At 49.1% G+C, this 16,230-nt stretch overlaps 1 protein-coding gene across 1 annotated transcript; it reads left to right on the forward strand.

Moving 5' to 3' along the window:
* The first annotated feature begins 7,699 nt into the window (after positions 1 to 7,699).
* Vamp2 (vesicle associated membrane protein 2) lies at positions 7,700 to 11,546 on the forward strand. Its single transcript, XM_005067575.4, has 5 exons — positions 7,700 to 7,850; positions 8,349 to 8,469; positions 8,927 to 9,085; positions 9,177 to 9,228; positions 9,838 to 11,546. Coding segments are annotated over exons 1-5 (351 nt in total). The 5' UTR covers positions 7,700 to 7,848; the 3' UTR covers positions 9,855 to 11,546.
* Positions 11,547 to 16,230: the final 4,684 nt, after the last annotated feature.

A 16,230-nucleotide genomic window follows, 5' to 3' on the forward strand; every position in this document is an offset into this window, starting at 1 on the left:
CCTCCCAAGTGCTGGGATTAAAGGTATGCGCCACCTATGCCCAGCCCGACTTCTTTCTTTCTTCCTTCTTTCCTTCCTTTTTTTTTAAGATTTAATTTTTTTTATTACATATACACTGTGCTGCCTACAGGCCAGAAGGGGGCACCAGATTGAATTGTAGATGGTTGTGAGCCACCATATGGTTGCTGGGAATTGGACTCAGGACCCCTGGAAGAGCAGTCAGTGCTCTTAACCTCTGAGCCATCTCTCCAGCCCCCAACTTAGTTCTTTCTTAAGATTTATTTTTAATTATTTGTATGTGTCTGTGTATGGATATGTGCATCTGAGTGCAGGTGCCCAAAGGGGCCAAAGGCATTGTATCTCCTGAAGCTGGAGTTCCAGGTGGTTGCTAACTGCCAGATGTGGGTGCTGGGAAGTGAACTCAGGTCCTCCAAACTCAGTTCTTAACTGCTGAGTCATCTCTCTAGCCCCTAAAATTGTCTTTGTTTCTTTGAAACAGGATTTTGCCCTGTAGCCTACACTATGATCCTTGTCAACTTGAAATAAAAACTAGAGTCACCTGGGAGGAGGGGACCTCAACTAAAGAACTCCTCCTCCATCAGAGGCTTTGGGCATGTTTGTGCTGCATTTTCTCAATTGCTAATTGACATAGGAGAACCCAGCTCTCTGTGGACAGTGCCACCCATGGGCAGATGAGCATAGGCTCTGTGAGAGTACTGGCTGAGAAGGACACAGGGAAGCAAGCCAGGAGTGGCCCTCTGGTCCTGTGGTTTCTGCTTCAGTTCCTACCACCACCAGGTTATGACCCTGGTTTTCTTCCGAAATGGACTGAAGCCTGAAAGTTGTAATAAACTCTTTCAACCCAGACTTTCTTTGGTAATGGACTGAAGCCTGTAAGTTATCATAAACTCTGTCCTCCACAAGATCAGTATTTTATCAAAGCAACAGAAAGCAAGCTAGAACAATCCTCTTGCCTTCTGATAGCTGAGATTACAGGTGTTTGCAGCCACGCTCAACTCTGGGGAGTTTTTAAAAATAAAACTTGAATATATTATATATTTATGTATAAATATATGATTTATATTTATGATTAGAGATATAAAATGCTATAAAAGAATACTGGCACATTTTAACTGTACAAGAATGTTGGGATGGGGTATAGATCAGTGGTAGAAGGCATGTTTAGGATAAACTAAATTCTGAGCCTAATCCTTAGTTCAAAACATTAAAACTCTGCATAGTAGCTAGCAATGGTAGTGCATGCTGGTAGCTCAGGAGAGTGAGGCAGGAGGATGACAAGTTTGAAGCCAGCCTAAGAGACTTGCATGACACATTGTCAACAAAAACAAGCAAACATATAACAACAAAACTTATGCATAGTAAAAAAAAATAGGCAAAAGTTGAAAGCCAGATGATACTGTTGAGAAAATATTTGTAAATAATTTTTGGAGAGAAAGTTAATGTTGACACAAAAATTTATAGATCTGTAAGAAAAGTACGAAAAACCTAAAATCATACAATAATTTTATAGCCATTTCACAGATAAGGAGAGTTAAAAGAACTATTAAACATGTGTAGTGGGCTTTCTTGGACCACCAGCCCCCAAATCATGACACTGAGACTTTTTATCAATTATGAATGTTCAGCCTTAACTTAAAATAGTTTCTAGCTACCTTTTCCCCCCTCTTACTTAATCTACCCATTTCTATTCATCTATATGCTGCCCTGAGGCTCATTTGACTCATCTATGTGCGGTCCATCCTACTTCCTCTGTGTCTGTCTGTCTGTCTGTCTGTCTGTCTGAGCTCTTGCAGGCTGGCTAGGCCCTGAGCTGGCTCCCTTTCTCTCTGCTCACCAGCCCCTCTTATCCCTTCTCTGCCTAGCTATTGGCCATTCTGCCTCCCTCTCCCATTCTGCTTTTTATTAGACCAGTCGGTTGTCTTAGTCAGGTAAGGTGAAACCGCAACACTATCTTTACAAAGTTAAACAAATACAGCATAAACAAAAGCAATACACCTTACATAATTAAACAGATGCAACACATCTTTACATAGTTAACAAATATTCTAACAACAAACATGTGAAGAACCCTCATATCATCCACCATACAAGAAATGAAAATTGTGTTTAGTTAATATGTTTATTTATGATTGAGGTTGGGCAGTGGTGGCACATGCTTTTATTCCCAGCAGAGGCAGAGGCAGGCGGATCTCTGTGAGTTCGAGGTCAGCCTGGTCTACAGAGTGAGTTCCAGAACAGACTCCAGAGCTACAGAGAAACCCTGTCTCAAAAAAATGTATATTTATTTTTAAAGTTTATATTTACTTATGTGTATGTCTATGTCTGGGTGTGTGTGATGTGTGTGCAGATGCCTGAGGAGGCCAGGAGAGGGTGTTGAATCTTCTAGAGCTGGAGCTAGAAATTGTGAGCTGCTGGATAGGGACTGGGAACCAAGCTTGGGTCCTCCAGGAGAGCAGCAGGCACTCTCAACCACCGAGCCAGTCCCAACATATTAATAGCACCTAAAAGGTTTCATAGCATCTAGGAGATGTGGGTAAACAGGCCTTACCTGTTTGCTGGGTGGGAAGAAAATTTGGTAGCACACCCCTGGATAGCAACTTGGCAGTATCCATCAAAATCACAAGCACCTTTATTTAGGATTTATTTTGCCAGGACTAGGGTTGAATCTAGGACCCACTGGTGCTAGGCAGGAACTCTTTTGTTTTTTGTTTGTTTGTTTGTTTTTGGTTTTGGTTTTTATGAGACAGGGTTTCTCTGTATTGTTTTGGAGGCTGTCGGTCCAGCCCAGCCTCGAACTCACAGAGATCCGCCTGCCTCTGCCTCCCGAGTGCTGGGATTAAAGGCGTGCGCCACCACCGCCCGGAACTCTTACTGATGAATTATATTGCTGGATTTCCATTTCTTTACTTTTTTCAGTTTGATATGTTGGGTTTCCCAGGCTGACCTTAATTTACTCTGTAGTCTAGACAGGCCTGACGCTTGTGATTCTTCTGCCTCACCCTCCTGAGTACCTGGATTAGGTCTCACACCAGGTCCAGCTCCATCTATGGTTTGATTTCCTTTTTTCTTTCCTTTCTTTTCTTTCTGGTCTTCTCAGACAGGGTTTCTCTGTGTATCCCTGGTTGTCCTATAAACGGGGTTGGCCTCAAACAGAGATCCACCTGCCTCTGCCCCCAGAAAGCTGGGATTAAGTGTGTTCTCCTGTGTCTGTCTTTGAGCTGGAGTTTTCATATTTAGAAATTTACACTACATATTTGCATATAGGTAAAATCAGAATGTGTAGAATATTCTTTGTAGCTTTGCTTAGGTTGGCCAAAGGTTAACAATGACCTAAAATGACTAATCATGTTATAGCCATACAGCAGGTTTCTACACAATCATAAAAAATGTGAATATTGTACCCCACATATAGCAGAAAATCTCCAATTATGTTAAATGGACAAACAAAGTGCAGAGCAAAACAGTCTATATGGATTGCTTGCATCAGGATGGGATGGAAAGATTTCTTTTTCTTTCTTTCTTTTTTTTGTTTTTTTTTTTTTCGAGACAGGTTTCTCTGTGGCTTTGGAGGCTGTCCTGGAACTAGCTCTTTGTAGACCAGGCTGGTGTCGAACTCACAGAGATTCCTCTCGCCTCTGCCTCCCGAGTACTGGGATTAAAGGCGTGTGCCACCAACGCCCGGCTGAGGACCACTGTTCTAATCATTCTTTATTCAATTGTTTGCCTCATTCCTGACATGGCACTTTGTATTTGGGTAGATGAAACAGATATCATTTAAAACAACTAGGTGCCATGACATAGGCTTGTAATTCCAAAATTCAGTAGACCACCCTGACCTATACAGTGAGACCGGATCTCAACAAAGAAATGGGTCCAGTGACATGATTCACCAGGACCTGCTGCCAAGCTTGATGACCTGGTTCAGTCACAGAACATGGTGGAAGGAAAGAAAAGACTACAAGTTGTCCTTTGATGACCACATGTGATTCCCCAATAAATAGTGTAATTTTTAAAACAAACAAGAAAACTGGGAGTGCTATCATACACCTTTAACCCCAGGACTCAGAAGGCTGAGGCAAGCAGATCTCTGTGAGTTCAAGGCCAGCCTGGCCGATATAAGCAAGTTCCAAGACAGCCAGGGCTGTTATATAGAGAAACCCTATTTCAAAAACCAAAAACAACAACAACAGAAAGAAAAAAAAAACAAAGAAAAAACCCAAGATAACACTCTTATTATTTATTTGTGTGGGAATATCTTCTAGAAGAGGGCTTCCGGCCCCCTGGAGCTGTAGTTGCAGGTTGTGATCCACCTAGTGTGGTTGCTGGGAACAGAGGAACAGCAAGCGCCACTTCTCCAGCCACCAGGTATGATCTTTCTGTGTGTGTCACCCTTCACTACAAGAAGACTTGCCAAGGGGATGCCACCAGGGCTGCTGCGAGACAACACTTTATAGTAGAGCGTTTGTTTAAAATGCACAAGACCCTGATTTCAACCCCCAACACTGCAAACATAAGCAGGATCAAACCTTCCCGTCTGTGAAAAACGTTAACATGAAACCAAACCAAATCAAAAAAGACCCCATCAAAGCATTGCTCTAAGACATTGGAAACAATCTAACAGTTGATGAGAGCTGTATTGAGGGCACAAACAAGGTCCCAGAAATTAATTACTGGTTTCTCAAGGTTTGACTCATGAGGATGGAAGGAGGTCATGAGTCAGTGTGGGAATGATCCAGCCCCCTTCAGCCCCAACTTAAACGCTGTGAAGAGGAAAACAAGATTTTATTAAAGTCTGACCTCTGTATCATCTACATCAGAACCCTGAAGGAGCTTCTTAGGAGTAAACCTTGGGCCAGGCTGTGGTGGCACACGTCTTTAATCCCAGCACTTGGGAAGCAGAGGCAGGAGGCTCTTTGCCCAGCCTAGTCTACAGAGTAAGTTCCAGGACAACCAGAGCTGTTACACAGAGAAACCTTGTTTCAAAAAAACCAAACAACAACAGCAAAACCAAAACCCCCAATACAAAACAACAGAAAAACCTTGGGATCCCTCTCTCTTATGTATTTTTTAATTTTTTTCTTATTTTTGAGGGGTTTGTTGTTAACTCTTTTAAAAAAATTATCTACTTTTATGTATGCAATATGCCTGTGTACAGTGGAATTCAGTACCTTTGGAGGCCAGAGGGACCGGAGGTGGTGAGATCCCCTAGGACTGGAGTTGCAGATGGCTGTGAGCTGCCATGTGGGTGCTGGAAGCTAGACCAGGGTTTTCTGGAACAGCAGTAAATATTCTTTTGTTTTGTTTTTTTGAGACAGGGTTTCCCTGTGGCGTTGGAGGCTGTCCTGGAACTAGCTCTGTAGACCAGGCTGGTCTCAAACTCAGGGAGATCCACCTGCTTCTGCCTCTCAAGTACTGGGATTAAAGGTGTACTCCACAAGCACCTGGCAACAGTAAATATTCTTAGCCACTGAACCATCATCTCTCCAAGTCCCAGTCTTTGGCTTGTTTTGAGACAGTATTTCATTTGGTAAACTTATCTTAAACTCCAGAATCTCCTGCCTTTATCTTCCAAGTTCAGGGATTATGAACATGTACCATTAAGCCTAAAAGGAGCTTCAGGAACTGGACCTAGCAATTAAACCATCAATCCCCTGAAGCAGGCAAATGTAGACAGCATCTCTATTACCCAAATACTGCCTGTGCTTCAGCTGAGTCTGAGTCTCAGTCGCACTGTTTGCAGAAAACATTCTCTACACATTCCCACCTTCTCCCACCCCTAGCATTGATCTAAATTTAGAATTTCTTCAGCGCAGCTGAGGTGGACTGGGCTGGGCTGGGCTGTGCAGTGACAGTTCTCTATCTAAGATGAGTCCTACTGGGCCCCATTCCACTGTTACTCTGCTGTTGCTGACCCAGCATCCCCTGGGAAGCACAACTATCCCAGGGATATGCCGAGGCCTAACCTCCCCAAATTTGTCTGTGACTCTTGTCTCTTCCATATCCTCTGCCCTTTGCGGTTGGCTAGGCAACATGGGTATCATACCTAAACCAGGATCTGAGATCTTACTGTTTCCTTTCCAGACGGTGCAGAGCTGGGCTGTGTGGGGGGCTCCGCTTACAGTTTTCCCACTCTCGAGGATGTTTCCTATCCAGACATTAAAGCATTTAAACTTGAAATTACGGAATTTGGCATCTTTGTTCTCTGATTAGAAAGTAAAGGGGTTTCAGGGACAGAAAACTAGAGCCTCGCGGCTGATCTGAGACCCCTACCGAAGCCGCTCTTCTCACGAGCTCAGCCTCACGAAGATCAGGCGCATGGCTTCTCCTGGGAGAGGGAGGCAGCCAAGAGCGAATCCTGCACCCAGCACACACTCCTGCTCATTCACCTCCCCCAGACAGCTGGGAAATAACACCTCTCACGACACAACCGGTCCTGGGGCGGCTGCTGGGAGGGGGTGGGGCACTGCAGCACAGGAGGATCTCACACCTTGTAGGCCTGGAGTGGGAGGATGGAAGCCAGACCCTATCTGTCTTTGAGATTAAGGCTCTTTGGGGGATGTAATAAGTACTCCCACTTCAGAGTCACTAGTCCTCCCCTAAAATGCCTCCTTCACCCTGGAGGCCTGCTAAATCGACAGCTGGCTCCCTGGTCCTGTCTCTAGATGCCGGGTGGGAGTGTGTACAGCTGCTGTGGTTGTTTAGTGTACTTAAAATGGAGCAGTCGGGGATGGACCAGGTCTAAGATAATCTCCTACTGTATTATCTACATCAAACCATTGAGCAAATATTTATTGAGTGTCTACATGTGTGATGTATTTAGGGCCCAGCTGATGCTGTCAAGGTCATGTCTGTGCCACTAATCTGCACGTAAGCAGTGCCTACAGCAACATAAGCACCACAGGTGCCACTCTCGCCCATTGTCCTTTTTCCGACCCAGGCCCTACGCTAGGATCAAAGCTGAGGTGCACAGCTGACCCCAGGAGGGGACCAGCCTGCATCACCACGTGACACAGCACCTCCAGGCAGCCTTTGCCCTTCCTAGAGTCTTTAGTTGTCTAATCTTTGTGGGGCCCGCTCCAAGCACACCTGGTCTGAACTTTATCTGTGTGGAGGGGCAGCTTTCACAGCTCTTAGTGTGTGTGTTTGTGCACGTGTGGGGGCGGGGGTCTTCTGTTACTCCTTTTGCTCAGACCCTGCTAGGAAATCAGAGGCCCGAGACCTCCCTTGGACATTCAGTAGCAGGGTGAAGGGTGAGGTCAGTTCTCACAATTCCCCGACCCCAGCGTTAGGATTCCAGTTATCAGTATCGCCCTGGTACCTGCCTTTGTCGCTTCTCATTTTCCACCCGAAGGGAAATCTGCCCTTTCCAGGACCTAAGGGCGGGTCACCAGGTGTTGGGTCCAGGTTGTAGAGTGAGACTTTAGGCTGTATGAGGTAAGGGCCAGTGTGTCAGCTCCAAGGATGAGGGAGGATGTAGTTTAGGGGTGAGGTGTGGGTCTCGTTGTGGGTACCAAAAGAGGCAGGTGGCAGATGCCTTGGGGGCGGCGGTGGGCTTGTAAGCCAGGCCCACAACGTAGGGTCCACAGACCCAACTAGACGACCCCAGGCCCTGCAGCGCCCCGCCCCCGCGGTCCGCTAGCGAAGAGTCGCCTGCCGCGCCCCGCCCCCGCCGCAGTGCCCGGATGCGGGTGACGTGCGGCCGCCATCTTCCAGTCCCGGGCAGCCAGCGCCAGTCGGAGCCAGTGCGAGCCGCCGCCGCCGCCGCCGCCGCCGCCGCCGCCGCCGCCATCACTGCCTCTGCCAAGTCCTCTGCCCGCTGCCCCCGCCATGTAAGTCGGCCGCCCGCCACTCGCCACCCGCTACGTTCTGCCCCGCGCGGGCCGCCACCCCGAGGAGTGGGCCGGGAAACACGGGGGTCCCGCCCGCGCCTCTCGTGCCGCGGACCAGGCTGGTGTCCGTGACTGCGCTAGGACGCCCGGAACCGGTCCCGGGCGGTCTGGCACGGGTGATGGCCGCCGGAGGGAGCCGACCCAGCGTCTACCCGCCCCGCCCCAGCCACCATGGCTGTCAGTCATTTCGGGTCGACCCCGGGCAGCGTCTCTGAGGTCGCTTTCTTTTAACAGGCGGGGAAATTGAGGCATAAGGAGGGTCTCTCAAGGTCACGCAGCTCAACCGCAGCGGGGCCGTAGAGTGACTGGGTTTCCCATCGGGTAGCTTTCCTCCCGTAAGGGAGGACTGGACTATATATGGACAGGTGGATGGGTGGAGCCCCGGCCGCAGGGCCCGAAGCTTCAAGCCCTGAATCTTAATCCGTTTCTCCTCCTTAGGTCGGCTACCGCTGCCACCGTCCCGCCTGCCGCCCCGGCCGGCGAGGGTGGCCCCCCTGCACCCCCTCCAAATCTTACCAGTAATAGGAGACTGCAGCAGACCCAGGCCCAGGTGGATGAGGTGAGTGTGTGTGTGTGTGTCAAAGGTGCAAGATGGGGTTGGCAAATAGGTGTGGGAGCCCGTTTTGACTTGAAGGTGATGACAGTTTACCCTTGTGGGTTTTGGGTCAGAGGCCTGCCGTGTCCCATCTTTGTTTCCCTGTAGGCATGCACTTGGAAGGGCTATGGGGTGATAATCAGTTGTGCTAGCTTGGGGTGTGCCAGCTGGGGCAGGTGTGCTCTGGTCGTAGATCAGGGTGTTGCTGTGGTATCTGAGGTGTATGGCTGCAGCATGCCTCTGATGTGTGCTCCTTGCATGTCCCCAGGTGTGCTAGGCATGTTCTGTGTATGTCCTTGGCATGTTAGCCTGGAAACATCGGGGTGCATGTTCCATGTGAGGCACATGGGCACATGTTCAAGAAGTGCCCTCCTTGAGGCGTGCCTTGGCACACCCCCTGCCTCGTGGGCCCCTCCCCCAGGTGGTGGACATCATGAGGGTGAATGTGGACAAGGTCCTGGAGCGGGACCAGAAGCTCTCCGAGCTGGATGATCGTGCAGATGCCCTCCAGGCAGGGGCCTCCCAGTTTGAAACAAGTGCAGCCAAGCTCAAGCGCAAATACTGGTGGAAAAACCTCAAGGTAAGGGGGAAAGAGATGGGGACAGGCAGGAGGGCCAGTGGGTGACTGGTGTGTCACAGTTGGTCTCATCGACCCTCCCTCTCACTCCTAGATGATGATAATCTTGGGAGTGATTTGCGCCATCATCCTCATCATCATCATCGGTGAGTGGGGCAGGAGTGGCCAGGGCCCTTTCCCTGGAGAGATAGAGGCTTTCCCTGTGGATTCTGGGTTTTGAAGGTCATTAACCTAGTTTTTACTCTTCAACAAAAACACATTTTGCTGCTATTGGCAATTCTGATTCATCGAGAGCCAAGAAACTTCGCTCTTGTATAGCCTTGCTTTGCCTGGTTCTGGGTAATTTCTGTTAAGATTTTGAAAATAGGAATACTGGGTGGGTCCCTGGCACTCCATTAAGAAGAAACCTTTGGGCCTAAGAGCCCAATCTGGGTTCCTAGAACTGGGGAGTAGGAGACAGTAGGGGTTGAGGGGCTCGGACATGATCATGAAAACAGCTACTCCACTAGCTGAGCATTTGTAGTCACATGCCCAGTGGGTTAAAGGTTCTGTGCCCCTTTGTCCTATCATGGAGTTTACAGGCTCTTAGTGCCTACTTATCAAGTCACTTTGCTAGATAGATGAAGAAATGAGACAGAGGGAAGGGTTATCAGACAGTGGGGGAGTGGGGAGGTTTGGAACAGGGCCAGGCCTGACACACTGCTTTCTTTCTCTTTCTACCCCCTCCCTCGTCCTCCTCTACCCTCTCTCCACAGTTTACTTCAGCACTTAAATCCCCGAGGAGTCTGCCCTGCCTAAGAAGGGCCTCTCTCCCATCCCCAGCCGTTCCTCCACCTCTCAGCCATATCTTTCAGCCCCTCTCCCTTGGATCCGTGTGTGTGTGTGTGTGTGTGTGTGTGTCCGTGTGTGTGCCCCCTGTAAATAGCCAGCTGTTATTTATACATATATAATATTATATATATTTGGTCTGTTTGTAGTTTTATTACTAGAAGATTTTTTCCGGTTGTCCTTAACACCCCTTCCTTAGGTTCCCCTCACCTCTCTCTCATCCTCTGTCCCTTTTCCTCTTTTCCTGATAGCTCCAAGTTCCTTCATTTGCATCTGCTATGCAATAGCCCCTTTTTTTCCTTGAATTTAACTGACCCTTCCCCTAGCTTCCCTGTACAATTCCTGACCCTCCCAAGACAGAAAACAAACTCCACAGAAACAAACAAACAAGCACTCCTACCTGTCCAGGCTTCCCTAGGTTGCATCTTTGTATCCCTTGGAAAGCTCTGAGACTGGTCCCACTTGGTCCTAAGAATCCCAAGGTTTTCTGGGAGCTTCCAATATATGAATTAGCGTATCATTTGCATAGTAGCCTTTAGTTTCCTTCCTTTTTGTTCCACCACTCCTGTCTGTTTTTTCTTTCTTTTCTGAAGAGTTCGTCTCCATTGGTCCTCTTATCACACTTCATTTGCACGACATTACCTGCAGGTGGTGGGGAGCCTGGGCTTTTGGGGACCTAGGCTGCTCTGGGCCCCAGAATTGCCCACTCCCAGCCCCTCTAGTCTAGTTTACCTCCTTTACCCCATTTTCCAAACCTCTTGTACCCTCCTCTCCCTCCCCCCCAGCTGGTGTGTAAGTGTCTTGGAGTTCAGTGTGTCGTGATGGACCAATAATTCTGCCACTCGGAGTCTCTCCCCACATTCCTGCTCCCCAGTTTTCATGTGGGGCACTCAACAGACATTCCCAGGGGGTCTCCCTCCCATCTGCCTGATTTGCCTCCTCCTCCTACCAGGAGAATTGGGGGTTGACCACAATCTGATTTTTTGAGGAGGGGTGGCTCCAGTGTGTGTGTGTCATCACTGCCTTGGGGAGGAGTAGGGCAAAATAGAATCCCCCAATCCCTGCCTGAAGCCTCTGGCCTCATCTTGCCAGAGGTTGGACTGAAAACTTTTTCCCCCAATCTGGGGGGGGTGTTGCCCCCATCACTGCCCAGCTCCTTTGACTGCCCCCCTGTATTCAGGGTGGGGGTATTAGTCACTGCCAATATGTGTATGGGACTTGCTGGATGATGGGGATCCTCGCCTTTCTCCAGGGCTCTTGAGCCCAGAGCGAGAGGGGGAGAGAGAAAGAGAGAGAGTGCAAGCTATTCCCTTTTGGGTGAAATGATAGAGAAAGGATCTAATCTTTTTAAATGGCACAGTTTTAGGGGTCTGAGGGTACAGCCCCTTAACCTGCCACTGGGGTGGGGGTGTCCCCAAACTCTCCCCCCCCACCAGGTTTTCTGTGTGGAGGGGAACCAAGGAGATCTAAACTGTGGTGTGAAAGGGTAGGAGAGATGCTGGGGGTGGGGGTGCTTGTGTTCTAGACCCCCAATATTATCCCAGTGTCCCCTGCCTTCCTTCTTCCCCTACCCCATGCCCCCAAATCTGTGGCGCATCCAGATTGTGAAAATGTACAATAAACGTGTAATGAGTAACCAGGTGGTGTCTACAAGCTCTTTCTTAACCAGGAGTTAGTATTAGTTAGTATTGGGTCTTCAGTTACAGTGGGGTGGTTGAAAAGATTCACTGGGAGGAGTTGGCCTGTTGCTGCACGCCCTAACCCCAATTGGGCCCTTGCAAAGTGTAATTCCCAAAGTGGCCATGTGGGGCACCGGGAGACAATCGAAAGTATCACTAAAAAACCTGGGGTCTAAGCCAGGTGAACTCTACAGCCCTGGGTTCCCGGCTCCCCACTCCCCTGTCTGGAGTATGCTGCTACCATTGAATTCCTCTGTCTCTTAAAATTTATTCTGGCGACCACTTAGGCTCTTCCATAGCCATCCACTCCTGGGCTGTTTCTGTGGGGGCATTTCTTCCTCTCTGGGGCACAGTGTCAGCCAGACATTCAGATGGGCTGAGTGTGTAGAAGGATCGCTCTGATGAGACAAAGCCAGCTGTGGCATAAAACTGGCTGTAGATGGACTGCACTCTGCCTTGGGATGGTTACTTTAGCCTCTCTCTCTTGAACTCTGCCTCCCAAGTGCTGAGATTAAATGAGTGTGCCACCACTGCCCAGTTTAGAGATACTTTTATTTTTTTTTTTGGTTTTTCGAGACAGGGTTTCTCTGTATTGTTTTGGAGGCTGTCCTGGAACTCACAGAGATCCGCCTGCCTCTGCCTCCCAAATGCTGGGATTAAAGGCATGCGCCACCAACGCCCGGCTCTCTCTTGAACTCTCAAAGCATTGTCTCCATGTATTCACTTCAGGGGCATCACTGAGATATAGCAGTATAGGAAGAGGTAGTGTTTCTGGTTACCCTCTGTATTCAGGGTATGAGGGACTAGTCACTGCCGGTGTGTGTGGTGGGTGACGGTGACCCTTGCCGCTCCACGGCAGTTGGACCTAGAGGGAGAATTGAATGGCTAAGAACCGCTGGAAGGCCAGGTGTGGTGCAGGCGATCGTGTAGGAGGCAGAGGCAGGCCGATCTACATAATGAGACTGTCTAAAACAAAATAACTTTTTTTTTGGTGGTGAGGCATGGTCTCACTATGAAGCTCTGACTGTCCTGGAACTCACTATTAGACCTGGCTGCCCTCGTTTTTGAGTGCCTCTCTGCCTCCCTTGTGCTGCGATTAAAGGCATGTGCTATAACATACCTGACCAAGAAATAAGAACTATAAGAAGTACTTTTTTTAAAAATTGGTTTTTCAAGACAGGGTTTCTCTGTGGAGCCCCTAGCTGTCCTGCAACTCTACTCAGTAGACCAGGCTGGCCTTAAACTCAGAGATTCGCCTGCCTCTGCCTCCCAAGTGCTGAGATTAAATGAGTGTGCCACCACTGCCCAGTTTAGAGATACTTTTATTTTTTTCATTTTTTTGGTTTTTACGAGACAGGGTTTCTCTGTATTGTTTTCGAGGCTGTCGGTCCAGCCCCAGCCTCGAACTCACAGCGATCCGTCTGCCTCTGCCTCCTGAGTGCTGGGATTAAAGGCGTGCGCCACCACCGCCCGGCTAGAGATACTTTTAAAAATAGGTTTTTCAAGCCGGGCGTTGGTGGCGCACGCCTTTAATCCCAGCACTTGGGAGGCAGAGGCAGGCGGATCTCTGTGAGTTCGAGGCCAGCCTGGTCTAGAGAGCTAGTTCAGGACAGTCTCCAAAACAATACAGAGAAACCCTGTCTCGAAAAACAAAACAAAACAAACTAAAAAAAAATAGGTTTTTCAGGCCCTTTCATTGGACATTATTTTAGAGGTTCTAAGGTGCCCAGGTGTCTTGTATTTACCAATACTTTATCCTAACTTCTACGTTTACGGGAGAGTTTAAATACATTAGTCTTTTTGCATTTAATTCCTGAAATTACTTATAGGCTTAAGGTTTCCATTGGCCCAAAGGCAACCGACCCACCTTCACGGTGTCAGAGCTTTTTAATCAACATGTTAACTTGGGAATTCTGACAGATTATGTAACCCCTGCATCTCAGTCTCTGTGAGGTTATGGGTGGTGTGCCGGAGTCTACAAGAAGCGTCTGGTACAGAAAACAGGCGACTGTCATTTTCACTATCATTGTCATGCAATCTAAAGACCTCTTCTTTCAAATGCTCAGACTTAAGCTTTGGGGATAATCGGAGACACAAAACTCGGGCACCAGGAGCCTCTTGTCATGTCAGGGTCTTTTTACTAAGTATCCCCACTACGCCATAGCCTGTCACATCTACGCCTGCGTACAAGCCGCTCGGTACGCTTGCGCAGACTCCACACAGTCTTGGGTAAGTGTCGTCAAGGAAAATCCCCAGCTTCTCGGTAAACAAGTTGCCGCGTGAGCCGGCCCGCACGTGTTCCCTACATCTCCAAGACCTCTCAGCCTATGAGAAAGTTTTTAGGGCAGGGCTGGCATTTGCGTCACCGATTTAGGCATGGCGGGGCTGTTTCCACAGCCAATAAAAGCTTTGGGAGTGGGCGAGAGGTGTGGCTTCCGGTCAGATGTCCAATCAACGCGCTGGGGCGCCCCCTCCCTCACGTGGCTCTATCACTACCGGTTGTCTTGTTGCCCAATGGGAAGGTGACTGCGCCCTGAAGTGCCAATGGTGGCTTTGCAGGGGCTTGTTGGCTGCACGCGGCGCGGGGCATGGGTTGGCGCCTCTAAGCCAATAAGCTTGGGAGGCGTGACAGAATGGGCAGTGGGCGGGCCTGGAGGAGCCTGTGGAGTAGCTACTCAACGTCCCCAGTAGCGAAGAAATTTGGATTCTGCATGCGATCGGAACTGTGAGTAGCCCCCTACTCTGGGGCGGTCGAAATGGGTTTTTCCCGGGAGGAGTGCTCAGTCACAAGGGGGGTCAGTGGCGTGGGGTGTGTGTGTATGTGGGTTCATGCAAATGCGCGATGGCTGCAATAGGCGTGCTTGATGGTTGTAGAATGCAAACTCAGCTCTAGGGGAACATGGGTGGGGGTTACTAGCATAATTTCTCACCTCTCTAGGGTCCCCAGACCCCATTGCCTGGCACAGTGCTCAGAAGCCCTTAGCCTCCCGAGGGAGCTGAAGGGCCTGCGATAGGACGCCTGAGAGCTGGATCAGGTTTGGGTAGGCTCCCCAAACACTTGGAAGAGGCAGAGTATGAGCCTGCAGAAAGGCCCTGGTAGGCCAAGTGGGAATGTGGGATGGTAATCTGAGAAAGGTTGGTATACTGATTTGTGTGACTCGGAGGCTGTCTCATCACCACCATGGGTTACTTTTTCACGTGGAAAGGATAGTGTTGGGGTTTTAGGTACAAGCTTGTAACCAGAAATGGGCTAGCGATTTGTTGGATTCTGAAAGGGAGGATAAGGTAGAGGGTTTCTATATACCAGCTTGCCCACTCTTCTTCTCGACTTGCTAGAGGTGAGGAGGCACCAAAAGACTTCTCTGGTGTCTAGACAGTCAGGCCTGGTTGAGGTGGGAGAGGGAGGAAGGGAGGTTCCTAGGAAAGCATTGTGGCTGGAGACTTTTCGGATCATCTCAAGGCCTTTGAGTGTAGTAAAAAATGAACCGTGGTGGTGTGTGTGGAGTACAGACAATGCCTTTAGATAAGGCAGAAAGGAAGAAGGAATTGGATGCAGCTTGTATTCTAAGCACCAAACTTAGAACTAGGGAAGTATGTTCGAAGACCTGGTTTGACAGTGCTAGAATGCAGAGTAGAGGTTTGGTAACACTTCACAGGCTTCCTGAGGGTAAGAAGCCAGGACAAGCCATCATCAGAGCCTGAACCTTGGGCTCCATTATTAGGAAGTTGAAAACATGTTTATGAAGCAGACAAGGCAAGTTTAGTGACTACTAAATCTTAGCTATCCCTCATGAAATGAGGGTGATAGCTACCTTCAGTTGTTTTGGGACTTAGAAAAGAACAGTATACATAAAATACGAAGGACACGATTGGACCATTTAAAACACAAACTATTAGGTAACAAACCAGTAGTGACAGAGCTAGGGATTTATGTGAATACTGTGTTGGAACGACCCTCATCTTCTGTTTTTCTTCCAGTTTTGATGACTCCTCTTTTTCTTCTTTCTGATTTTTCTGGTTTATAGGCACCAACCCAAATTCCATCATTCCTACCCTGTATTCCTCTCCCAAGATCTGGGCTCCAGACTGAGGCTACTTGCTCTGTCCCAGTTTGACTTCCTTATTCTAAATGCATTCTCCCCGATCTCCCCTCCCAAATATTTTGTGCTGTAATAGTAACTAGAAATTCTGCCTCTGAAGGGGCCTCTGGGAAGGAGCAAAGGTGCGCGTTCCCTCTCTGAACCTGGCCTCCAATTTACCCGCAGTGGCTCTTTGGTACCTGGCCAGCAGCTGTGTACAGTTTGATGAAAGGGTAAAGCCAATGCCAGGAACAGTAAGAACCAGCTGGGGACCCACAAACGCCAAGTCCCGAAAAGAGAGCCAGGCATGGGGGTAGGGAAGGGGGACCCCTTCCTCCTAACCGTCTCTCCAGGAATCCCTGGCTTTTGTACAGGACGGCTGTCGTTGGGTTGGGGGAGGCGCCAAGTCTGAGTGCATGTCCTGGGCCACCAGCCAAGAGAACACGATGTTCCCTAGTGCGCTGGCCGCCGCCCTCTGGGGCTGGCTGCCTCCCAAACCGCTGCCTCGCCAACCTCCCTGCCCCACATTCCCCAGCTGCCTCGCCCCGCCTCCTTCCTCCGC

Source organism: Mesocricetus auratus, unplaced genomic scaffold (assembly GCF_017639785.1).
Source record: "Mesocricetus auratus isolate SY011 unplaced genomic scaffold, BCM_Maur_2.0 Super-Scaffold_100007, whole genome shotgun sequence".
NCBI classification, from domain to species: domain Eukaryota; kingdom Metazoa; phylum Chordata; class Mammalia; order Rodentia; family Cricetidae; genus Mesocricetus; species Mesocricetus auratus.